Source organism: Pristis pectinata, chromosome 28, assembly GCF_009764475.1.
Source record: "Pristis pectinata isolate sPriPec2 chromosome 28, sPriPec2.1.pri, whole genome shotgun sequence".
In the NCBI taxonomy this organism is placed as follows: Eukaryota; Metazoa; Chordata; class Chondrichthyes; order Rhinopristiformes; family Pristidae; genus Pristis; species Pristis pectinata.
The window spans coordinates 27,797,050-27,824,510 of NC_067432.1; the positions used below are offsets into that span (position 1 = coordinate 27,797,050).

At 44.0% G+C, this 27,461-nt stretch overlaps 1 protein-coding gene across 1 annotated transcript in view; it reads right to left on the reverse strand.

Annotated features, from left to right (window-relative positions):
- Positions 1-27,461, reverse strand: part of cgnl1 (cingulin-like 1) — a 137,096-nt gene that overhangs the window by 69,906 nt on the left and 39,729 nt on the right. Inside the window, exons 4-8 of the mRNA XM_052040562.1 lie at positions 26,505-26,613; positions 19,765-19,884; positions 19,535-19,683; positions 15,132-15,273; positions 9,212-9,424 (exon numbers count right to left, since the gene is read on the reverse strand). Coding sequence (XP_051896522.1) covers positions 9,212-9,424; positions 15,132-15,273; positions 19,535-19,683; positions 19,765-19,884; positions 26,505-26,613 — 733 coding nt within the window. The remainder of the gene's footprint in view (positions 1-9,211; positions 9,425-15,131; positions 15,274-19,534; positions 19,684-19,764; positions 19,885-26,504; positions 26,614-27,461) is intronic.

A 27,461-nucleotide genomic window follows, 5' to 3' on the forward strand; every position in this document is an offset into this window, starting at 1 on the left:
GCACTCACTAAATGTGCACAAACATGGGTGTGAACCACTTGAAAGCTGCCGGTTCGCATGCTAGAGGAATCATGAGAGAACAATGAACTTTGCAAAACTATGAGAAGCACCTGAAAGTCAACAGAGCCACCAGCAGCAGTGTTTAAAGTTCCACCAACAGATCCCATTCTAATTGCCTGACTTCAAGCCTGTCTCCCCCTTCTCCATTATTAACACCCACCAATGCAAGAGCTTGACAGTACAAACATTGACCTTCAGGATAAAACTGATTGTTCACTGACAGCAAACACCCTTGGCTTAAATACATTGAAAAGACAACCCTTCCCTATAGTTTTGCAACATCCCTTCTGCTCAATATGAACCAACGGCCCATTTATACAGCACTCATTCCATTTGGAGTCTTGACCAGTGCCAATGATTTAGTCCTTATATTCAGAACAATGGATCCAGCTACTTTATATGTGGACAATTCCACGCTCAGTATACGTGACAATTTTATAGAGTAAATGAAGGCAGCAGGCCAATTGTTGAGAGTCTACATGAAGGGTTCTAGAAAAGAGCCCACATAATCTTCCTCTGTATACATATTATCCACCTACTGCCACACAACACTCCATCCAACAGGTAGGCACTCAGTAGTTTGAATTTGTGACACAACAGTAAATGTATGTTGGATCTTAAAGCACCTTATTGTCTTTAGCTGTTACGGCAGAACAAGGACAGAGGGCATTCAACTTGAAGCTGACCTAGTTTTACAAGAGTAGATCTATATAGAACACCAAGTCACAGAAAGAAACAGATTGAAGAATAAAAGTTTGGCACACTAGTGGAATCAGAAAATACAGACACCAGTTTACAAGAGCTGAAAATTAGAATGGGCCTAACTTCTATCAGAGATGTAAAGTGAGTTTCATTCAACAACGAGCTGAACCTCGAATCTCATCCTCTTCTCCGTCAACACGTCTTCCACTCGTGCCTTCCCTCATTGGCAGAAGACCTCGCCCCTGACTTCACACCCGCCAGAACTGACGATTACCGTGAACTCAAGACCAGCCTCCATTGAAAATCTGTGTTCACTCAAACGTTTGCAAGCTGCGCACCAACTCAAACCTAGTCCCTTTCACCCATTCTTTTCATCCACAGTGGCTCCTGGCCTGTCAACATTTTCTGTTGACCCTCAGCTTCACACCCCTTTACCTCCAGACCCACCTGTGGAAGCTCTTCCAGTCCCAAGGCCCTCTGAGATTTCAGAGTTCCTCCAGTTCTGCCCTGGTCACGCTCAACGTTCTCTGCTCCATCACTGGAAGCCCAGCCTTCAGAGAGCCCGAAGCTACGCTCTGTAACTTTGGCATCTTTCTTCCTTTAAGAAGCTCCTTAAAGCCCACCTCTTCACCAGTTCTAATACCTTCTAAAATGGATCAATGTCAAATTTGGAAATATTCATCATCAAGTCACAGTAACAGGGAGGGAGATAGCATTTTGGCCTTTACTGTGAAGGGGTTAGAATTTAGAAAGGAAATTTTGTTGCAATTGCACAGGCCTCACCTGGAATACTGCAAACAGTTTTGGTCCCATTACCTAAAAAAGATACAGTAACATTAAAGGCAGTACAAAGGAGATTCACCCGGGTAACTCTGGGACGAGACGGTTGTCTTGCTGGGAGAGAGTAAACAGTTTGTGCCTGTATTAGAAGAATGACAGGTAACCTTCTTCAAACATACAAGATCCTAAGGAGGCTTGACAGGGTAGATGTTGGGGTGTTTTCACCAGTGGGAGAGTCTACAAGATAAAGAACTAGTCACACTGAGGTATGTAGAAGTTTCCTCTCAGAGGGTGGTGAATCTCTGGAACTCTGTCCCGGCAGGTGATGGAAGCTGGATCATTGGAAGTATTTCAGGTGGAGGTGGATAAATATTTGATAGATCGAGGAATAGAGGGGTGTGGAGGACTGGCACAGAGGAGGATTTGAGGCTGGTGTATTGAGGCTGGAGCCACAATCATATTAAATGTTGGGACAGACTGGAAGACCTATTCCTGCTCCCATTTTCTTGTGAAGATTCTGAAGTAGGATTATCACTTCAAGTCTGTAACCTTTCATTACAGACTGTCTTGATGAACCTGAAACATTCACTCTGTCCTCTTTACACAGATGCTACCTGGCCTGCAGTGCCGTTTCTATTTTTATTTCATATTTACAATATTTCACTTTTGAATTGCAGTCAAATTTTGTTTGGTAATTCAGGTGGGCATTCGAATGTGGTAGAGGCAAGTTGTTGCTGCTTGGATTGCAAACATTGGGCCAATCATGTACTCCACACATATAAAAGGGCCCCCGTATTAGTGTTCCAACCATTTCACATGCAATGTACACAAGAACACAAGGAAACAGGAGCAGGAGGAGGCCACTTGGCCCCTCAAACCTGCCCCACCATTCAATATGATCATGGCTGATCTACCCCAGGCCTCTTCTGTGCCAGTTTCCCCAAAGCCCTCAAATATTTGGAAGAAAGATCAAGGAATTATCTATCTCCACCTGAGATATATCTAATGATCCGGCCTCCACCACCCTCGGGAGCAGACAATTCCAAAGATTCTTTGTCCTCTGAGAGAAGACATTTCTACCAACCTCAGTTTTAAACGACCAGCCCCTGATCTTGTAGTAATACACAAAAAGTGCTGGAGGAACTCAGCAGATCAGGCAGCATCCACGAAGGGAAATAAACAGTTGACGTTTTAGGCTGAGACCCTTCATCAGGACTGCCTGACCTGCTGAGTTCCTCCAGCACTTTTTGTGTATTGCTCCAGATTCCTGCATCTGCAGAATTTCTTGTGTCTCCTTGTCTTGTAGTTGTATCCACTTCTTCGAGACTCTCCCACTGGTGAAAACATCCCCACATCTATCCTGTCAAGCCCTTGGAATAAAGTCACCCCTCATTCGTCTAAACTCCAAGGAATACAGACCCAAACTGTTGAGCCTCACTTGAGAGGACAACCCTCTTCACCCAAGAATTAGCTTGGTGAACCTGTCTCCAGTATTACTTTATCCTTTTATAGATAAGGGGACCATAACTGTGCTCGGCATTCCAGCTGTGTCAACTCAGTGAGAAAGAGAATCTGCTTTAGAAAAGATGTAGATGTAAATCTGAGATTTAAATTCAAAGTTTATTCTCAGCTATTCGGTTATTACTGGTAAGATCACCTGCACCATGTTGTCCTCAGACTTTTCCCTACACAACAAAATATCTGATAGCATCACCACGCATTTGAAGCTTTCTCATCACCATTTAAAAACCTTTCTCATTCAATATATTTACGTCTAATACAATAATCATTCATCACTGCCCTAATAGGTGAGGAGGTGAAACAAGAACAGTGTCATTAACTGACCAGAACAGTAACAAGTAAAGTCTTTGTCCTCACATACATCAATACCCCACATGCCAGCACTAGCAGAACCAGCAGGCCAGGCAGCATCCATGGAGAAAAGCAGGTGCTTAATGTTTTGGGTCAGGACCCTTCTTCAGGACTGAAGATAGGAAAAGGAGACAGCACTTCATTTTCCATCTTGGAACCTTGCAGCCTAATGGCATGAACATTGAATTCTCCCACTTTAGGTAATCCCCACCCTCCTTCTGCACAACACCCTTCTTTTCCCTTTCCTAGCCTCTTTTTTTTCCTACTTTTTTTTTTCCTTTCTCTCCTTACCTTTGACCCATTCCCCAGTGGATCTGCTCTCCCCTCTTCCCCTGCACCTGCCTATCTTACCTGCATCAACCCATCACCCTGTGCCCACCCCACCTCCCCTCTTTTGTCCACCTATCGCTGCTCCGCTTTTCTCTCCTATATATCAGGCTTCCCTTGTTCCCACCTTCAGTCCTGAAGAAGGGTCCTGACCCGAAACGTTGACCACCTGCTTTTCTCCACTGATGCTGCCTGGCCTGCTGAGTTCCTCCAGCATCATCGTGTTTTTCACCTGTGGGAGTTCCTTCCCTCCACCTCAGGCTCTCTCTGTAATGAGTCGCCCACATCCCGGTGTGGAGCGTCCATCCCCAAGGGCTGGAGTGAGCAAGGCAGCTGGGGGGTGGGGGGGGGGGGAGTGGGGGGGATGGGGGGGGGGTCGCGGGGGACCTGGTCACGTGGAGCCAGTGGAGGGGGTGGCTGGTGAATTAAGGCTGGTGGAGTCCTCGCAATTGCCCGGTTGAGTGAATTGGAAGAGTTGGGTCACAACTGTTAGCTCACAAGAGTAAAATTCACAACTTCTCACCACAGCACGAGAAGCCTGATCCACCACTGGGTCCCCTATACAATGTTGTTACATACGGCATGGAGTAATGGGGTTCACAGGTGCTACCCGAGACAAGTTCTTAGTGAAGTTAAAGTGAAGCAAAAGTGTGTCTGTCTGTGTCTGACTGTCCTCACTATGAACACCCCAGTGGTGTAGATTAGTGGATTAGTATTTTCTCCAGATTCTGTGTCTTAAAACAAATTTCCAGTTCCCCCGTTCTCTGACACCAATCACCTTGTTAGTGTAAGGTGATGTTGCAAGTTTTCAAGACCATCTTTCACCAATGCACAACACCAATGAATAGCAGCAAAAAAAATTCATTCATTCATGTTTTCTCATTACATATCAGGCCATTCTGCCCATTGTGCTTATGCCAGCCCTCAGCACGATCCCATTCCCCCCCACTTATTTCCCCATAACCGATTCTCGCTCTCATGCCCATCAGTTCCCCCAATTCGCTGACCTCCCCCCTATACTAGAGGTAATTTCCAGTCACCAATTAACCTACCAACCTGCACAGTTCTGGGATATGGAAGGAAAACTGAGGACCCACCCTCATGGTCACCCCCATACAGACAGCACCAAGGTCAGGATTGAATCCGGGTCACTGGAGCTGTGAGACTGTTCAATGGCAAGTAAATAATGGTTTAATGTTTTGTTTGTAGTTCAGACTGCATCCATTCAGTTTAAGCATGCAGACATGATTGCAACATTGAACAGCAAATATCTGAAAGCCCACATTGTCAAGTAAATTCTCATCTTGGAACAACTTTTTCTTAAATCACTTCAGTTAGCAATCAACAAGCAAAAAACAGCCTGTTGAGTGAACTCCGTGGGTCAGGCAGCATCTGTGGAGGCAAAGGGATAGTCAACGTTTTAGGTCGAGACCCTGCATCAGGTCTCGGAGGTCTTCACTGAGGGGTCAGCAGTGGAAAGGGTGAGCAGCTTCAAGTTCCTGGGTGTCTCAGACGATCTGTCCTGGGCCCAACACACTGATGCAATCACAAAGAAGGCATGCCAGTGGCTCTACTTCATTAGGAGTTTGAGGAAATTTAGTATGTCACCAAAGAATCTTACAAATTTCTACAGATGTACAGTGGAGAGCATTCTGACTGGTTGCATCACCGCCTGGTATGGAGGCTCCAATGTGCAGGATCGCAAGAGGCTGCAGAGGGTTGTAGACTCAGCCAGCTCCATCATGGGCACAACCGTCCCCACCATCGAGGACATCTTCGAGAGGCGGTGCGTCAAGAAGGTGGCATCCATCACTAAGGACCCTCACCATCCAGGACCTTCTCATTACTACCATCGGGGAGGAGGTACAGGAACCTGAAGACCCACACTCAACATTTCAGGAACAGCTTCTTCCCCTCTGTCATCAGATTTCAGAACGGTCCACGAACCCATGAACTCTACCTCGTTATTCCTCTTTTGCACTAGTTATTTTTGTAACTTAAAGTAATTTTTTTAATGTCTTTAGGTCTTGCACTGTACTGCTGCCGCAAAACAACACATATGTCTTTGATAATAAATTGGATTCTGATTCTGAGAGTGTGGAGGGAAGGTAGTGGGTATGTAGAAGGAAGTGAGAGGGAGGGGTGAAGCAGGGGCTGGCAGGCAGGCAATGGGTGGAACCAGGTGAGGAGAGGGGGATGTTGAGCAGATGGAGCCGGGGGGGGGGGGGGGGGGGGGGGGGGGAGGAGCTGGAAGGTGATGAGTGTAGATACAGGAGGCTGCAGATGCTGGAACCTTGACTAGAGATCAGATAAGGGAGGGATGATTGACAGATGGAACCAGTTGGGGGACGGGAGGGGAGACGATGCGCAGGGTGTGTGGGTGAAAGGCGGATGGAAACAGGCTTGTTTGTTGCTCCGGATTACAGCATCTACACTCCCATGTGTCTCTAGTTAGCAATCAACCTCACTTCCATTAAAGCTGAGCTTTATGGACACGAAGTGTGGGACGTTTTTGCAAAACCCAAGGTGCAATCTTCATTTAATCACTGGCCAACAAAGTGTCACTGCATCAGCAAACCCTGGCCACAGTCTGCACAGAATAAATGCTGCCTCTGTCAGTAAAATATAGTAACAAATTAAGCTATTTACGGTCTGGATGCTTCCCAATAATGTTACAGAAATGGCTTAATGGAATTCAATTCATTTCATAGCAATGGTCGATAATCTCACTCTAATACAAGCACACGCATTATAAAAACAGCCTGAATACAGAGGAATCCAGGGAGCAGTTTTAAAAATGAGTTTGTTAACAAAATAAGTCAAAGATGTATATAAGTACGAGAGGACATGGCTTTAGGGTGAAAGGGGAAAGGTTTAGGGGGAACATTAGAGGGAACTTCTTCACTCAAAGAGTGGTGGGAGTGTGGAATGGGCTGCCATCTGATGTGGTAAATGCGGGCTCGCTCTTAACTTTTAAGAGTAAATTGGATAGATACATGGACGAGAGAGGTCTGGAGGGGTATGGGCTGGGGGCAGGTAAATGGGACTAGCAGAATAATGTTTCGGCACAGACTAGAAGGGCCAAATGGCCTGTTTTCTGTGCTGTAGTTTTCTATGGTTTCTATGCATAAAATAGTAAGCGACAGTGGTAAACAAAGATACCAATTTACTTCCTCAAAGAGGAATCACTATCCTGAAAACGTGAAAGTGGTTTAACCTTTGAAACCAGACTTCTATAGCGCCCTGATTACCGACAAAAACCTAGGCTACAACTCAAATTTCTTCATTACAAGAAACCCACGGCAGTAATGAGCAGTGAAGGAGCTCACAGTCTGCTCTGGCTGACTTTCCCAGTGGAATGGGTTCTGTCAGAGAACAACATTTAGCTTACATCCATCAAAAAACTCTACCATGAACACTACAGGCATGTGGTCACCACAAAAATGTGTGCAACAGCGACAGGTGAATTCCCATTTTCTATTAGAAAGTGGAGGACAGAGAAACAAGCAAGTCAGACACCAGTGCTGGCATTTATACTTCACTCACACTGTTCCCATCCTCAGCTTTCAACCTAACCTCAACCCCTTCATAGCTGCCCTGTGAGATTACCTTGTGGTAGTGATTTCTGTCTTCCCATCGCCCTTAGGTAAAGTTTACTCTGAATTCCCAACAGATTTCTTGGTCCCAATCTCATGTTAACGGTCTCTCCCATACGTGAAGACACTTGCTCCTGTCATATCAAAACCTTCCATAACTTTCAAAATGCCTCAACTTCTTGTTATCCTGCACATAAAATGTGGCTTCACATTTCTGGCACCATCCTGTAAATCAGTTCTCTGGGACCTCCATAACCCTGCTGTTTTGTGACAACATTGGTCTGAATGACCCCATTTTCCACCTTCTAGCATTCCAAATAACTAGCCTTCTCTTCTGCTCTACAATGGACAGATACACACTAGGCCCTCGTCATCTGCTGACTTGCTGTCTGCAGGTCTGTGTATTCGTGAGGTCAGCTGAGTATTCCTGGGAGCGCTGGTGAATACAGCATGCTCCTGCATAGCCCTCTCGCATTGTGTCTGTTTGCCATGAGATGGGCTGTATTTGATGACTTATGCTGGCAAGAAGTGAAGTATCAATCATCAGCGTGCAGCCAAATCCAGAGTTGGGAACACCGGGAATCAGGGAGTGGGTCATTCTGCAGCCGGAGCTGGGTCCGGAGTGCCTGTACCTTCCAGCTTGTTGCAGCTCAGCCTTCTCAGGATCCGTAAGGGGAAGTCAGAAGAGCAGAAGACAAATGCTTTTAGCCCACTGGCCCTCTGAGGGTGCCCAGCATCACCAGCAGGACACCACAAGGGTTTAATAGGAAGAATACCACTGGTAAGTTATGCATCTCTGAAATAAAAACCGACAATTCAATCCAGAATTTACCTGACATTCAGTAGCAACATAGTGTGATCATTTTGAATCTCAAAAGCCAGCAGTTAATTATTTTCCAATGACTCCAACCACAGCAGTGACCTTGCAATTAGTTTTAAAACTTAGTCTATTGTAGATTAATGAAAATGTCTGCTCGGAAAAGAATTTAAACTAATTAACAAAACTTAATTCCATGCAAACACAGGAACATTAAAATGCCATAGAGAGAACAGAAGCACTATTTATAGCCCCATCCTTCTGCCAAGCTGACCTACTTATAGGTCACTTCTCAGGCCAATTGTAGCACATAACAAACTTATCTTTCATCTTGTCACAATTGATAGCAAGTGAAATATTTCAGAGCGCTACTCATTAACAGATTGCCCAGTTAAATTAGGAAGTGAGGACAATTTTACTGCATTCATTTCCGCCATTATGATTAAGTGCCAAACACCGTACTACATTAATGTACTCTGTACTAACCCAATGTAACTGCACTGTGTAATGAATTGACCTGTACGATCGGTACGCAAGGCAAGATTTTCACTGTACCTCGGTACAAGTGACAATAATAAACCAATAGCAACACACGATTATAAGACAGAAAGAAAGAACTCAGCATGAAAGTCTACATCAATGCCCACGCTGTACCTATGGTACGGCAAATGCACTTGTTTGTGAGTAAAGAAATATGTGACTGTGGCCCCAGTACACATCATTCCACAACACTGTCAGCAGTCCTTGTGAAAAACTAAACCAATGTTACTTCTGGCAATTATTTCTCCTCACTGAAGTATTCAACTTAAAGAACAAAATAAATGTATTATTTTGAAGCTTAATTTGCTTTCAACTGCACTGAGTTACTTGTAGGCAAATATTTCAAATAGCCCTATACAGAATTCTGAACCTTACAGGGATCAGTAGGATGGACAGGTTCCTATCCCTGCAGTACTGATCCAGAATGGGAAGCAGACAAAAGATTGCTTTCCCCTCAGTTCCAAGACCGTCCATGATGCCTCCAAAAGACAATTGTAAAAGCAAATTGTTAAGTTACCTGCACTAGATCCTCAATATTTTTCTTCAGTTTCTGTTTCTCCTTTTCATGCTGTTCTTTAAGCTCTTCCGTCTCCCGGTCATGGTTTGACACCTCCTCTTTCAGAACACCTCGAAGGGCTGTCAGCTCTCTTTCCCTACGCCTCAACATCTCCTGCTGATCTTCCTTAGCTATCAGCACCTCTTCCAACTGCTGTTTTGTTTCAATCATTTCCTGGAACCAGACACAATATTCAAAACTCTGCCAAGAACATTACCGACACGAAGACCACAAATACAAAGTTTTGGGTTTGGAGAAGAGATGTATTGCACACTTACAGACCGTGAACAGAGAGCATCCCAGCTGTAATACTGAAGGCCTGCGCTCCAGAACCATCTGCACCTTGAGCCAAGCTGTCCCAGTACAGTTACAGCACTGGCACCAACCCAACAATGTGGAAAACTGCCCAAGCGTATTCTGTTCATCGCATAAAGCAGGACAAATCAAATCCGGCTGTTCACCACCCAGTCAGTCGAGTCCCAGTCATCTCACTTACGAAGTGCGCCGTTGGCAGCGTTATTCAGCAGCACCCACTCTCCAACAACCTGCTCACTGATGCCCAGTTTGGGTGTCGCCAGGATCATTTGGCTTCAGCCTTGGTCCTGAAGATGCCGAATCCTGTGGGGGTTTGGTTTCACGTACCCCACCTGGAGAGGCAGCAGCACCAACTACCACAGCACACGGAACATCAACCAATGTCCTCAAAGATCTTTACCTCAAGGTTCCTGGGTGGGAGTCTAGCACAGGTGTTCTCCTTTTATCCCAGTGTTGTGTCCCCACTGAGCACAGATGAACTGGGTCACCCCAACCTGTAGAGTTCAGTAACTCATGTACAGTCAAATAAATTTTTAATCCAGTTATGTTTATGCCAAATGTGTGGCTGAATGCATTCAAGCTTTAACACCGAGTCTATGCCCTTGTATCATTCACCTACTCGATATGTAACTAACCACATTAAGACAGCAACAGTTTTGAATGCACCCACACCTGATGTGATCCAGAATCAGGGATTGAACAGATATGCACCAGGTCCGTTCTGCAGCTCCTTCAGGGGGGTGGTGGGCACAGCCAATCGACACCAACCGTTCAAAATTAGACAACCCAAAGGCTCATCAAGCTCATCCAGTGAAAGGCCGAGATGTGCCGGCAGGTGGTTTCGTGGCTCTATCCCACCTCGTATGTAATCTCTAAGGTTGCCGGCTGAACTGTCGCTATTTTAGGGGCTCTGCCGTAAGCAAATGCAAAGCAAAGCGTTGTCCACTTCACGGCAGAATTGAGATACTCCTTTATAAACTGTTAGTAATCAGTGTTATCATTAGCTTATCTCAAGCCATTGAATTCTAGGAGCATAGCATTAAAAGTACAGATTCAAAGGAAAATAACTATAAATGTTCAGATTCCCGAATATAAATTTTAGGACAATAATGCCCACGCTTCAGTTCTGGCTGGATAGATTCCAGAGATGAGACACTCCAAGGTCCCAGAAAGCATCACAGGCCTTGGGGTATTGAATGGTTTTAATCTCTGAGGGGCCCAAGCATATTTTCCTGTCAATTATTGCTTTTATTGGTTAGGGGTACAGATTGGGTTCGGACAGACAGCCTGCACCATTTTGCAACAGTCATTGTTACTTGATTAGTTCAGGCAAGGGATCCTGTAACATGTGGGACTTGAGTAATATTGTGTGTGTGCCTCTAAGAATTGTACCATGTGACCAACTGCTCTCAATATATACATTGTTTACATTGAACATGATAAGTCTAGTTGATCTGTCTGGGAGTAGGAAGTCCGGCATACCAAACAGAAATGCTCTCTAAGTTCTTTGCTTTGATAATAGCACCTTGCTAGTTTAACTTACCAACCTTCCCTCCAGTATCTTAGATTAATCTTATACTAATACATGGTGTCAGGAGTCAGGCTGAAAAAGGCCCTGGAAATGGGGAAAAACTGTGCAGGATGCAATCCGGAAAATCTTTTCTACAATCAATGCACATTCATCAGAGGTCCACGGAGTGGGAAGGAAGACAGGGACAGAGAATGGTCAGATTTAGACTGTCCATTGAACACAGAGGAAAAGGCACAGGACAACATCTGAAAGGATAGACCTTCAACCCAACTATCTGGAAGACTTTGTGCCAACAAACCCTCACCAATTTTTAATCAATGCACTATAGAAAGCATCCTATCTGGATGCATCACGGCTTGGTACGGCAACTGCTCTGCCCAGGACCGCAAGAAACTGCAGAGAGTTGTGGACACAGCCCCGTGCATCACAGAAACAAGCCTCCCCTCCATGGACTCTGTCTATACTTCTCGCTGCCTCGGTAAAGCAGCCAGCATAATCAAAGACCCCACCCACCCAGGACATTCTCTCTTCTCCCCTCTCCCATCAGACAGAAGATAGAAAAGCCTGAAAGCACGTACCACCAGGCTCAAGGACAGCTTCTATCCCGCTGTTATAAAACTATTGAATGGTTCCCTAGTACGATAAGATGGACTCTTGACCTCACAATCTATCTCGTTATGACCTTGCACCTTATTGTCTACCTGCACTGCACTTTCTCTGTAACTGTGACACTTTACTCTGCATTCTGTATTGTTTTATCTTATACCACCTCAATGTATTGTGTAATGAATTGATCTGTATGGATGGTATGCAAGGCAAGTTTTTCACTGTACCTCGGTACATGTGACAATAATAAACCAATTCCAACACAGGGACCAGGCAGTCCTAATGGATAGGTGTTTTTCTAGTTTTAAAGAAAAGAATTTAGAGAGCATTTTGTTGTTCATGATATGTTTATGTTAATGATCTGGATGATGGAATTGACGGCTTTGTGGCCAAGTTTGCGGATGATACAAAGATAAGTGGAGGGGCAGGTAGTGTTGAGGAAGCAGGGAATCTGCAGAAGGACTTGGACAGGTTGGGAGAATGGGCAAAGAAGTGGCAGGTGGAATACAGCGTAGGGAAGGGTATGGTCATGCACTTTGGGAGAAGGAATAGAGGTGTAGAAAATATTCTATGCCTTTAGAAGTGGGGAGAGAATTCAGAAATCGGAGATGCAAAGGGACTTAGGAGTCCTTGTGCAGATTTAGATTCCTAAAGGTTAACTTGCAGATTGAGTCGGTAGTAAGGAAGGTAAATGCAATGTTAGCATTCATTTTGAGAGGACTAGAATATAAAAGGATGTAACGTGAAGGCTTTATAAGGTGTTGGTCAGACCACATTTGGAGTATCGTGAACAGTTTTGGGCCTCGTATCTAAGGGAGAATGTGCTGGCGTTTGAAGGGGTCCAGAGGAGGTTTACAAAAATGATCATGGGGATGAAAGGGTTAATGTATGAGGAGTGTTTGATGTCTCTGGGCCTGTACTCACTGGAGCTTGCAAAGATAAGGGGGATCTCAGAAACCTACAGAATACTGAAAGGCCTGGATACAGTGGAGAAGATGTTTCCAGTAGTGGGAGAGTCCAGGACCAGAGGGCACAGCCTCAGAATAGAAGGACGCCCCTTTAGAACAGAGATGAGGAGGAATTTCTTTAGCCAGAGGGTGGTGAAGCTGTGGAATTCATTGCCACAGGCGGCTGTGAAGGCCAAATCGCTGGGTATATTTAAAGCCGAGGTTGATAGGTTCTTGATTAGTAAGGGTGTCAAAGGTTACAGGGAGAAGGCAGGAGAATGGGGTTGAGAGGGAAAAATAAATCAGCCATGGTCGAATGGCAAAGCAGGCTCGATGGACCGAATGGCCTAATTCTGCTCCTATGTCTTATGGTCTTAAATATTAGATAGGGATATCACATTGGCGGCTTCTATAAAGGATGTGTACTGCTGTATCAATTGTACCAGGTGACCAATTACTGTGTGTGTTTGTTCTTGCATTGTTTACATTAAACAGGCTCCAATGTGCTTGTCTGGGAGCAGGCACACACGCAAAAAGACACGCTCTCTCTTTGTGTTCTTTTGTTTAACTTACTGCTGTTCTCCAACATCTGAGAGAGTGACAGTAATATGGACGCCAAGAACGCATGCTGCAATCCAACAACCCATAGCAAAGGGCTAGGAATTGAACGTAGGGCTCTCCTCTCTGTATACAACTTCAATTTTGACAGAAATTACTGCACCAGACTTTAAAAAATTAGGTTAAACCAAGGAGGTATAACCTGCTTTTGCTAGGACACAGACCGCTTCTTACTGGCTGGTGGGACAGGAGTAAATTTATCTCTAGACTCATCTGATCTTAACCTGCACTCGCTGACCTCAGAACCCCCAGCTCTTTGAGCTTTCAGTCACACTCAGAGTTTAGTAACCTGTTTGTTTAATAGTTTCACAAGAGGTAGAATAACTCAGCAGTCAAACCACCAAGCAGAAGATATTCTCTGACTCTGTTTTTGAGAACAAGTACAATTGAGAAGTCTGCGATCTGCATTATCCACCTTTCCAGCGGAAGAAATTCAGGAACAAGGAAAATGAAAAACACTAAACCTGCAGGACATTAACGCAAAACATTACACCATGAGAACGTCGACGTTTGTTCCAAATCCAAGCTGCTAACTTTGCTAGGAAGCTAAAAACATTTGTTTATGTTGGGCACATCTGGCGATGTACTTGGCCGATGTACTCATGATTCATGAACAATAACATGGAAAATGATGAGATGTTACAAAATAAAGCAAAAAAATCACTATTTTTTGGTTCCAGCCCATTGCAGGAATTTCCTAACCCAAGATTTCAAACTTAGATATATCTGCAGCAATTTCAATACAATACTGTTTGAAGACTCATTTCTCTGTAATGCTTTTCAAAATAATAACATGAAGATGGTCCAGTGACCGTTTCTGCTGAGGAATGCCCAACTCATGAAACAGCCACTATATAAATGTAACCACCTCCCAGTGGACGAAGGAGGCTCCTGCTGTCTGCACCCAAATGCTGATCTTCAGAATGCTTCCAGCTCTACCCTGTGCCATCTATAACATCAAGGTCAAGTGTGGTTTCAGAACAGCCTAGTCATAATTTTAAGCAACAGACAAGGTGCTGGGGGAATCAGCGGGTCAGGTAGCATCCATGGAGGGAAATGGACAGTCAACATTTCAGGTCGAGACCCTTCATCAGGGCTGAAAGATAGAGGGGAGATAGCCAGTGTAAAGAGATGGAGGGAAGGGGTGGAGCAAGAGCTGGCAGGTGATAGGTGGATCCAGGTGAGGGGGGGGGGTGATAGACAGATGGAGGAGGGGAGGTTAGGAATCACAGCAGAGGCTGGGAGGTGATAGGTGGGGATGGCAGAGGGCTGGAGATGGTGGAATCTGATAGGAGAGGAAAGTGGAGCGTGGAACCAAGTGGGGAAGGTGGGGAGGGACCCAGTGGGAGGAGTGTGTGGGTGGGTGGAGGATGGGAACGAAGCTGGGTGATGGGGTGGGCGTAGAAGGAACTGGGTAGATCAGGAGGAGAGAGAAAAGGACAGAAGGGGAACAGTTTACCTGAAATTGGAGAATTCAATGTTCATGCCATCGGGTTGTAGACCACCCAGGGGGAATATGAGGGGCTGTCCCTCTAGTTTGCATTTGGCCTCACCCTGGCAGTGGAGGAGGCCGAGGACAGATATGTCAGCGTGGGAATGGAGAGGGGAAGTAAAATGGCTGGCAGCCTGGAGCTCCAGAGGCCATGGTGGACAAATCTACAACTAACTCATCACAATAATGACCAACATCAAATAGCCCCGTGGTTGACGAGGCAACGATAAAATCTATGGGGAAAGGGTCCTAACCGCAAAAAAATCTCAACTTTGCAATCGTAAGATTTCGCTAACATGCAAAGGAAGCTCGGTAAAGAGCTGAGTGCAAGAAGGGAGGAAAAGGCTGTGCCGACAACTGCTCCTCACTTACCATTATCAGAGTCTCTTTTTCCTCCTCATTGTCACCAGTGAACTTCGCGCGATCGAGCTCATCGTGCATTTCTGAGAGCTGATCCTGCAAGTCTCTGATTTCACTCTGGTACTGCTCTCTCTCCATCTTCACTTGCACCAATCTGGTAGAAAGGCACCAGCATGTGATTTCCTTCCCAACCACACCACACTTTACATCATCAACAACAAAAGATCCTATTTATATAGCACCTCTAACCGAGCAGAATCTCCCAAGGTACTTCAGGGGAACTGTGGCGGAGCTTTGCAGCAAATATTAGTGCAGGTGACAAGAAGCTTGGTCAGAGAGGCAGGGTTTCAGGATTAAAACAGAAAATGTTGGGAAAATTCAGCAAGTCAATTAACATCTGTGGAAAGAGAGACAGTTACTGTTTCAGGTCAAAGCCCTTATGTCTGAACCGATTCCCTGTTTTTATTTCAGATTTCCAGCATCTGCAGTTTCTTTTTTGATTTTCAGGTTTTGTCTTACAAGATGGATGGATTCTTGTACCTTATCTTATATATTGTCTTATAAGATTATAAAATGTCTTATGAGAGATGGAGATTTAGGGAAGCGTAACGTCAAGGCAGCAAAAGCACGATCACCAATGGACTGTCAAGATCGGAGGAAGAATTTCTTTCACTTCGGAGGTTGGCTGCAGTCTGGAACACACTGCCCGAGCTGGTGGTGGTGGAGGCAGAGACTTTCACAACATTTCAGAAACACCTGAATGATCACCTGAATGGCCAAGGCACAGAAGGCTACCTACCAAGTGCTGGTAAATGGGATTGGTATAGATGGGTACTTGATGGTCAGCATGGATTTGGTGGGCTGAAGGGCCAGTTTCTGTACCATGTGACTTGATAAGTCAGAGTTCCTGCTAAGGATCTTTTGGAGATAGGAAGGGAAGGGACCAGATAAAGATCCAAAAACAAGAATTTTAAAATCAATAAACTGCTTAATTGGCCATGGCTCAGCAAACAGAGGAGGAGATGGGTGAGTGGACTTCAGATGAGAAAGGATGCAGGCAGTAGAATTCTGGATGACATCAATATTACTTTATCATATTCTCCAGATCCACGGACAGTGAAAACTTCCTTCAAATGTTATCTTTATACAAACAACTGAAAAAGAAGCAGGAGAAGACCATTTAATCCCTCAAACTGCCCCTGCCATCCAGTACGGCTGAGCTGATCTTGGCTTCAGCTCTTCTGCTTCTTTCTCACAAGTTCCCTGTAGATCAAAAATCTCTTTATTTCCACCTTGAATATATTCACTATCTTGGCCTCCACGGTTCCTGAGTATTCCATAGATTCACCATCCTCTGAGTGAAGAAATTCCTCCTGATCTTCAACGTAACAATCGAGCCTTTATTCTGAAGCTCTGCCCCCAGATTCCCAGAAAAAAAAAGAAGCATCCTCTTAGCATCTAGCCTGTCAATCCCCCCATACTCATTCATCTAAACACCAATGAGTTTAAGCCCAACTGTTCAACCTACACAGGGAGTGGTGGAACACAACGCCAGAATCGTTACCGCCACAGCCTAGTCCTTGCCTTCTTAAGCAACTGATGAAACGCTCACTGGTAACCCTGCTGTGCATCCTCTTCCTAGCAAAGAGGACCACTGGAACCCTCCTGCCTTGGCCTGTAGGCCAGCTAATACTTACAGAAGCCAGAGAAGCACCTTCAGTCTTTCACTATACAGGACCTATCATCTAAACCTTGGGAGATATGCAAAAACAAATCAGCATTCGTAACATCCATGCAAGTCACATTGCTTTACAAGCCCGGTAGCAATCATTACACAAAACAATGTAACACCTGGAAGGGCTCCCAGAAATGTCCATGAGAAAAGATAAATCCAAGGAATTAATTTATACCTGGGACTTGATCTGAAGCATCTCACTGAACTGAGAAAGTGACAATGTGTTTTTTCAGTAATGGAGGGGAGAATAAATGTGACAAAACACATAAAATTGAGGGGATAGAGCCCAATGCTTTTTGGGTATCGAACCAGTGACAAAAAGCTGAACACACAAGGGACTGAATATGCTGGCATCTGGAGCAACACACAAACTGCTGGAGGAACTCAGCGGGTCAGGCAGCATTTGTAGAGGGAAGTGGACAGTTGACATTTTGGGTCGAGACCCTTCATCAAGATAAAAAGCTGAAGCTGGTTACAAGCTTTGGAAAGTACTGCCAGAATTCAGCTTTTTATATTAGAATTGTAAATTTATAAATAAACTGTAGCCAAACATAGTGAAAAAATATTCTAACTGCAATGGTTATCAATAGAGGAAGATGTCAATGAACAGCCATACTTCAAACATTAACCAAAAGCTTCAATAGAACTAATAGATCGTGTTATATTTCGTCCCGTCTAATAACCGACTATTATTAAGGCTCTGATATTATGGCCAGCAATAAAGTAATGGCATTCACTGCTGGCTTTGAAGAAAGCTGCCCACGAAGACTCAGTGACTAAAGGCAGGAAGCAGAGGGCGGTGGGTGAAGGTTGTTTCTCGGAATGGAGGCCAGTGACTAGTGGTGTGCTGCAGGGGTCGGTGTTGGGACCCTTGTTATTCATTATTTCTATAAATTATTTCGATGGGAGTGCATAAGGCTTGATCGGCAAGTTTGCAGATGACATGAAATGAGGAGGTGTTGTCGATAGTGAAGAAGGTTATCATAAACCACAGGGGGATCTTGATCAGTTAGGGAAGTAGGTCAAGGAGTGGCAAATGGATTTCAATACAGGCAAGTGTGAGGTGATGCAATTTGGAAAGTCAAACCAGTGTAGGACTTGTACTATGAATAGTAGGGCACTAGGGAGTGTAATGGAACAGAGGGACCGAGGAGTACAAGTGCACAGTTCGTTGAAAGTGGCGTCACAGGTAGACAGGGTGGTGAAAAGGGCATTTAACACACTGGTTTTCATCAGTGAGTATAGGAGTTGGGACATTATGTTGCAGTTGCATAAGTTGTTGGTGAGGCCGCACTTGGAGTACTGTGTACAGTTTTGGTCACCCTGTTATAGGAACGACATGGTTAAGCTGGAAAGAGTGCAGAAAAGATTTACAAGGGTGTTGCCAGGACTAGACGGCCTGAGTTATAGGGAGAGGTTGGCCAAACCTGGTAGGAGAATGAGGTGCGACTTTATAAAAGTGTTTAAAATTATGAGAGGCATAGATAAGGTGAACGGTAACAGTCTTTTCCCCAGGGTAGGGGAGTCCAAAACCTGGGGGCATAGATTTAGGGTAAGAGGGATAAGATTTAAAAAGGACCTGAGAGGCAAATGTTTCCACACAGAGGGTGGGGAGTATATGGAAGGAGCTGCCAAAGTAAGTGGTTGAGCAGGTACAGTAGAATCATTTAAGAAACACTTGGATAGATACATGGAGGGGAGGGGCTTAGAGGGATATGGTCCAAACACAGGAAATTGGGACTAGCTGGGTGAGCACTGTGGTTGGCATGGACTTGTTGGGCCAAAGCGCCTGTATCTGTACTGTATTACTCCATGACTCTATGACACTGATGGGGTGGTTGGCTGTTCTCCTGAAGCCATTTGCTGTCAGTTGCAGGTTCTAATGGAGCTCTGGCATCATGCAACAGGAAGATTCAATGAAAAGCAGAACTGCCAAACACAGTGAAGAACTCCCACCAACAAGAAACCAGGAAGTAAAAAGAACAATTTTTAACATATGGAATATTTCACATTGCACACACTTAAGACCAATAGAAACACATGAGATTAGATTAATGTCAAAAATATGAAATCCTTTCTAACAAGTTAGCACAGAATTTTGAAATAATTATCTGAGCAAACAGCAATTAAATACACATTCCATGTGCATTTTAGGGCCAAAAATGTTGCTACAGAGGATTTATAACCTTGTTTGCCATTAAAGCCTTTGTTACATCTCATGCAATAGCGTTTAACATATGGCAGATTTTTCTGAACATTGCAAATGCCCAAAGTTTTCATTTTAATTACTGATTTCTGGAGATGATGCTGAATCGAAGATTGCAAAATAGTGCACATAAGGCAGAGCAGAGAATTACTGACAGTTAACCTCGGGTTTTCTGTGTTTAGTTGTGAACCATAAAGTGAAATGATGGTGAATGCTGGCAGTTTTGTAATTATTACAACTGCAAAGTCCAGGACCTTATACTTTGAGTCAATGCCAAGTGCTAAATTAATATTTAAAACAGATCATTATGTTGACAATTAACATTTTTTTTAAATCATTCAAGAGTACAAATATTACATCTCATTGTGATTTACTTTACTGGACAGTAGATTTTTTTTATTAAAATGATCGCTATGTAAAGATGTATTTATTCTACTGAAACATTCACTCAGAGATCCAAATCTGCCTACTTACTCTTCAAGCTGGTTTCGAAGCTCTTTATCACTTTTTGCTAGCTGCTCCCGTAGACGATTATTTTCTTCTAAATTCTCTTCCATTTCTTGCTGCAGGTTTTTGAGATTGTCTTTGCTCCGATCTTTTTGTTCTCTATCATTCTGTTGTACCTAAAACACAAGCATTGATTCTCAGTTAACATCTTCGACATCACAAGCAATGCAATATAAATCCACAAGTTACTCGCGTACCATCATCACTTCATCCAGTTTCCTTTGCAGTTCTTTTGCTTTCTTCTCACTTGCAACCACATTCTTTTCAAGCGCATTTTTCTCCTCCAGTAGGGCTTGGAATTCAGATGAAGTATCATCCTGAAAGCAAACGTTAATGAACGTTAATACATTTGTTATTTTCAAAATTATAAATTCGTCTAACCCTCACATTTGAATACCATGCGAGCCATTGTGATCGAAGGTGTAAATGAGTCACGAAGGAAAATAAACTCAAATAGGGAAATTGGGAAGCCCACAAGTATCAGTACAGACCCAACAGCACAACCCTTTACCAGCTGAGGACAGCTCCCTCTGTAACCAGGACGTCCAGGTGCAACTTTTATGCAACTCCCATCCATCGCAAGGACTCCTCTTTTCACTTCCAGGTTCAAACTAGGAGATGGATTTATGGGGGGAAAAAAATAGGGGATGCTGCAGGGAAGAGTTGGCCAGTGACCTATCAGTGAAGAGACTGAATAGCCCAGCGAAGCCGCACCTTGGTCAAACCACTGCTATGCAGACCTTGGTTAACCAGAGGGCAATGAAAAAATCTGCCGTGAGACAGGATGCAAACTAAAAGAATGTGCTAGTTAGCAAGCAGACTTGCATTAGCTCTGCCACAATACCAAGCACAAGTGCACATTAATGAGGAAATGTAGACTCGATCTAATTGTAACTCAATTCCTCCTTCCCATCTATGTCTCCCCTTCACCCCCTTGCCTATCAAGAATCAACTTCTGCCTCCATCATATTCAATGACTCTGTTTCCACTGTCCTTTGAGGAAGATAGCAGAAATCTACCTTAAATGGTGACCTCTAGTTTCTCCCCCAAAAGGGGGTATCCACTCCTCATGCAGACCATCAGGACACCTCAGGATCCTGTGCATTTCAGTCAAGTTACCAGATGTGTATACCAGAGGAAACTGTGCTTATGCAGTGACATCAAACGGTCAACAGATCCCAGGGATTTATGGCCTTTCAGCCCATTTCTCCAACAGTAGTTATTTTTCACAGATGTTATTTTCATTGACCTCGTCATTTACCCTGGGTCTGTTGTCCTCAGCTATCTCCAGAAGGCTTTTTTTGTATCTTCACCCATGAAGACAAGACACAAAATATTTAAGATCTCTGTCATTTCCTTATTCCCCAGTATGAGTCTGACCCATATTAAAATTTTGTGAATTTTAAATTTCTATTATTTTCTTTGATGGCCTATTCTTGCATTCTACTTCGGTTTTCTAAACAATGCCTTGGTCTTCCTTGGCTCAATCCTAAAATTGTATTTTACTTTTAATTGAAACTTGGGACAAGTTAAAATTTGCTTTCTTTATTACAGTTGTGTTACTATCATATACCACATGGATCTCTTCATGCACAACACAGTCAAATATAAAAGAGGACAAATTCCTTCTGGCTTTATTTCTGTTGCTTTAGATTGAACAAATGAAACATGTTTTCCTGCCTGCATTCCACAGTGCAAGATGGCCCTCAGCTTCTCATTCCTTGTGGCAGACAATTGATTATAGTAAGTTACCATGTTCAGAGAAAGGCACTGCAATATTAGAATATCATATTCATTTTTCAAATTCTTCTGTATTATTTGCAGAGAGCATTTATGAATTTTTGCCTATTTTATGCTCTGAATTTGCCTATTTTATGCTCTGAATTTCAAAGGAAGACCCACTTGTGTTACAAGACCTGGCATCATCATGTGACAAGCAGTCAGGAAGTGGACTATAAGCAGACTCCCTAATAGCAGTCAGGAAGTGGACTATAAGTTGCAGTTAGAAATAGAAAAAGCATGCCAGAGTGACAACGTTAAGATAATTATGGGGGATTTTAACATGAAGGTGGACTGGGAAATCCAGCAAGGCAGTAGATCTCAGGAGAGTGAGTTTGTGGAATGTCTACGGGACGGCTTTTTGGAGCAACTTGTTGATGAGCCCACCAGGGGATCAGCTGTTTTGGATTGGGTGCTGTGTAACGAACCAGAGGTGATTGGGGAACTAAAGGTAAAGGAACCATTAGGAACTAGTGATCACAATATGATTGAGTTCAGTTTCAAATTTGAGAAGGAGAAGCTGATAACTGGTGTATCGATATTTCAGCGGAACAAAGGAAATTACAGTGGTATGAGAGAGGAGTTGGCCCAAATTGATTGGAAGAGTAAGCTAGCTGGAGGGACGGCGGAGCAGAAATGGATTGAATTTCTACAAGAAATAAGGAAAATGCAGGATAGATATATTCCAAGAAAAAAGGTTTTGAATGAAAAAAAGCACAAATGTGGATAATGAGAGAGGTGAAGGCTAAAATGAAAGCAAAAGGGAGGGCGTACAAGGAAGCAAAAATTAGTGGGAAAACAGAAGACTGGGAAACTTTTAAAAACCTGCAGAAAGAAACTAAGAAGGCCATTAGGAAAGAAAAGATGAATTATGAAAGGAAGTTGGCAGATAACATTCGACAGGATACTAAGAGTTTTTTTTAAATACATAAGGAGTAAAAGAGAGACAAGGGTTGATATAGGACCAATCGATAATGGGAGAGATTATAATGGATGATAAAGAGATGGCAGAGGAACTATGTGAGTATTTTGCATCGGTCTTCACTGTGGAGGACATCAGCAATATACCGGTTAGTCACAGGTCTCAAGGGATGGAACTGAGTTCAGTTAAGATTACTAGAGAGAAGGTGCTAGGAAAACTAAATGGACTAAAGACTGATAAGTCTCCCGGACTGGATGAGGTGCATCCCCGGGTTCTGAAGGAAGTGGCTTTAGAGATAGCAGAGGCATTGGTGATAATTTTCCAGGAATCGATAGACTCCGGCATGGTTCTGGAGGACTGGAGGGTCGCAAATGTAGTTCCGCTGTATAAGAAAGGTGGGAGGCAGCATAAAGGAAATTACAGACCTATTAGTCTGACGTCAGTGGTGGGAAAGTTATTAGAATCGATCCTCAAGGATGAGGTTATGGAATACCTAGAGGTACAAGGCAAGATAGGTCCAAGCCAACATGGTTTCATGAAGGGAAGATCCTACCTGACCAACCTATTGGAGTTTTTTGAAGAAACCTCAGGTAGGGTGGATAAGGGAGAGGCGGTAGATGTTGTGTATTTAGACTTTCAAAAGGCCTTCGACAAGGTGCCGCACAAGAGACTGATTAATAAGATGAGAGGTCATGGAATTACAGGTAGGATAACAGAATGGGTGGAGCATTGGCTGGTTGGCAGAAAGCAAAGGGTGGGAATAAAAGGATCCTATTCTGGTTGGCTACTGGTGTTCCACAAGGGTCAGTGGTGGGGCCGCTTTTTTTACCCTGTACATTAATGATTTGGATGATGAAGTAAATGGTTTTGTGGCTAAGTTTGCGGATGACACCAAGATAGGCGGAGGAGTAGAGAGTATTGAGGAGACAGGTAGGTTGCAGAAAGACCTAGATAGTTTAGGAGAATGGGCGAGGAAATGGCAGATGAGATTCAATGTTGAGAAATGTGCAGTTGTACATTTTGGAAACAGAAATAAGCGGGCAGATTATCGTCTAGAAGGAGAGAAAATTCAAAGTACAGAAGTACAAAGGGACTTGGGGGTACTCGTGCAGGATACCCTAAAGGTTAACCACCAGGTCGGATCGGTGGTAAAGAAAGCGAATGCTATGTTGGCACTCATTTCGAGAGGTATAGTGTATAAGTGTTGATGAGGCTCTACGGGGCACTAGTGAGGCCTCATTTGGAATACTGTGTACAGTTTTGGGCCCCATATCTTAGGAAGGATGTGCTGATGTTGGAGAGGGTTCAGAGGAGAGTTACGAGGATGATTCCCGGAATGAAAGGGCTTACCTATGATGAGCGTTTGTCGGCTCTTGGACTGTACTCACTGGAGTACAGAAGAATGAGAGGGGACCTTACAGAAACATTTAAAATGTTGAAAGGACTAGACAGAGTAGATGTGGCCAAGCTGTTTCCCTTGGTGGTTGAGTCCAGGACCAGAGGGCACAATCTTAGAATTAGAGGGTACAGGTTTAAAACAGAGATGAGGAGAAATTTCTTTAGCCAGAGGGTAGTGAATTTATGGAATTCCTTGCCACGTACAGCTGTGGAGGCTAGATTATTGGAGGCGTTTAAGGAAGAGATAGATATCTAAATAGTCAAGGTATCAAGGGATATGGGGATAAGGCAGGAAAATGGGGTTAGAATAGTTTTTTTCATTGCCTCCCCCCCCCCCCCCCCCCCCATTTCTCTTTCTTTTTTTCCCTTTTCTTTGGAGCAGACTCGATGGGCCAAATGGCCTATTCTGCTCCCTTGTCTTGTGATCTTGTGAAGCACTAGAAATCTCCAAATGTTAAATGGGTACAGTACTGCTTCTCAGAAAAGTTCATTACAAGGCTCATCAGTAAACCAATCCAGAGACTGTGATTCCTTATAAGTTTGATAGTTGTTTTAATCTCTTCCGGAATCCCATGTGAATGGAACTTCCAAGCAGTCGCGCATTTTAACATTAACATTTCCTTAACTATACATGAAATTGCAATAGTTTGTTAATACTCAGATTGTTCCACTGAGCAAAAGATTGGGAAATATAATATCACAGAACCATAGAACAATACAGCACAATACAGGCCCTTCGACCCACCACGTTGTGCCAACCTTCAAACCACACCTAAGGCTATCTAACCCCTTCCTCCCACATATCCCTCTATCTTAAATTCCTCCATATGCTTATCTAACAATCTCTTGAACTTGACCAACGTATCAGCCTCCACCACCACCCCAGGCAGCGCATTCCATGCGCCAACCACTCTCTGGGTGAAAAACCTCCCTCTGACGTCTCCCTTGAACTTCCCCCCCATTACATTAAAGCCATGCCCTCTTGTATTGAGCATTGGTGCCCTGGGAAAGAGGCGCTGGCTGTCCACTCTACATCATCTACGTAAAATACAATGCCATAATACACGCAATTAAATTTGAATAACTGACTATGTCCTGGTCAACCTTCCTCCCTCAATATGTAGTAACCGGTCACATCTCGGAAATGACTGCAACAAATTAAGGAAGAATATTATGGGCACAAAAGACATATTCTTTAATATTTGCAAGTAAATGGTAATATTGTAGGGGCTCCAGGGTCTGCAGGAGATGGGGCAAGGAGGTGCACACCCCTAGCCTCCTAAATAATCCTAAACAGAGGCAGGCATACTTCTGCTGTACAATACTAAGTCTGTGTATATCCAGAAAATTTCTGTTCCCTTGAAGAACCCTGACGGAGGAAAGGAATGGGAAAAACCGGACCAAGGTACAAAAGCACGAACCGTCTTTCAAAAGCCACCACGACAGCCGCAGAATTTAAATTCAAGTAATTAAATAAATCCGAAGAATCTGGCGTCAGTGTGGAGCATAAAAACTCTCAGACTGTTGTGAAAACCCACACTGGTTCACAGATGGGTTTCAGGGAGGTGAGCGAGCTGCCCTGAGCCACCTCCCATTCCAGACCCACCACCATTGTGGTGGTCCTCTGGACTAGCCCAGCATTCAGTTCAGGGGATGAGTAAAGATGGACAATAAATGCCAGCCTTGCCATCCTGTGAATATTTAAATAAAGAAATACAAATATCAGCCAGATTTGACTGAAAATGAAAAATCAAGAATCATTTTAGTGTCAGAAAACTAAACATTGGCCTTTATTCCAAGATGATTGGTGTCCGAGAGTCACGGAGCATGGAAGCAGGCTCTTCAGCCCACCGAGACTGTTCCAACTAGCAAGTACCCAGTTACATTGATTTTATTCTCCCCACATTGCCATCAACTCCCCACAGATTCTACCCCTCACCCATACACTGGGGGGCAACTGACAGCGGCCAATTAACCTACTGAACTGCACTCCTTTGGGATGCGGGAGGAAACTGGAGGACGCAGAGGAAACCCATGCAGCCACAGGCGGGAAGAGTGTGCAAACTCCACGCAGACCGCGTCCCATGTCAGTATTCAACCCAGGTCACTGGGGCTGAGAGGCAGCAGCACTACCTGCTGCAGCACTGTGTCACCATAAGGAGTAAAGATGTCTTACAGCAATTATATAGGGCCCTGGTGAGGCACAGTATTGCATACAATTTTGATCTCCTTGCCTACAATAAAAAAATACATTTGACATTGAGGGAGTGCAGCGAAGGTTCACTGGGCCAAATCCAGGGATGGCAGTTCTCTAAAGGAGAGATCAAGTGGACTCGGCCTGTGTTCTATAGCGTTTAGGAGGATGAGAGGGGATCTCACTGACTAAATTCTTACATTGCTCAACAGACCAAATGCAGAGAGAATGCTTCCCCTGGCTGCGGAGTCTAGAACAAAGGGCGGACCTTTGAGGACTGAGAGGAGGAGAGATTTCATCAAGCAAGTGGTGGTGAATCTTTAGAATTCTCTACCCCTCGGACAGGGTCACCTAAACGTCTCCCCCTCGGCTCCTGCCAGCCCTTGGGCACAGCTGTGGTTTAAAGGGTCGTGGGAGCCGAGGGGGAGTATGTCCAGGTGACCGTGGAACCTCAGCAACTGGCTTCACTGTAAACAGAGATCGATTGATTCCTGGATATTAAGGGAATCGAAGCATGTGGCAATGGTGCAGGGAAATGAAGGCGAGGTAGACGATCAGACGTGGCCTTGAATGGGGCAGCTGGTCAAAGGATCAAATGGCCGGCTGATGTTCCTAGTTCATACACCTTTGTGTCTTTTACTCACCTTTTTGTCCCTTTGCTCTTCCAGACTGACTGCATTCTTTGATTTTAAGGTCTGGATTTTCTCAAATACCAAATTGACTTTCTTTTTTGTGGCATCATCATCCTGGCTCCTGAAGAAAAGACAAAGCCGATTTAACAGTTTACACCAACAGTCTCTTAATCGCTTTGTACAACAGCCCAAATAATCAACCCGGTGTCTCAGACAGCAACTCACCAGGTCAGACATACTTAGGAGGCAATGAGGTGCAGAAGAAATTATTCAAACGCCTGGTGAATATTATAATTATTCACTCAGACCTCAATGCCTTGAAAGAGCTTTGTCCTCTCACTTCATGAACACAATCTAAACTACAAGCATAAAACAAGCTGCTGGAGGAACTCAGTGGGTCAGGCAGCACTTATGGAGGCAGAGGGATAACCAACGTTTCAGGTGGAGACCCTGATGCAGGATCTCAACCTGAAACCTTGACTATACCTTTGCTCCACAGATGCTACTCGGTGAAGCTGTTACATAATTCTACCAAAATATTGTTCCTGTGGTATTAGAATTGGAGTTGAAAAATATCCCATGTGATTAAGGCTGTTTTATCAAAATGAGATCATTTCTAGAGGATATTAGATGTATGGGCAGATAATGGTGAGATTACAACTTAAAGCCAATATTGCTTTCAAGAAATAAGGTTTTGCATCATTGCTGTATTGCGTCAATGATTTATGCCAACTGCAATGCATGTAATATTGATCAAAGGATATTTATTTATTAATGTTTCATATTCTGTGCAATGATGTTATGCACAGATAGACAATTTGTACAGCACAGCTTTCCTTAAAGAATTGGGATTCAAATAAGCATCTAAGGACATAGAATGAGATTTACCCGGATTAAACCCTAGATGGGGGATTATTTGCACTGGAGCAAAAAAAAACGGGTGAGGTTGTTAGCACTCACCATTATCAC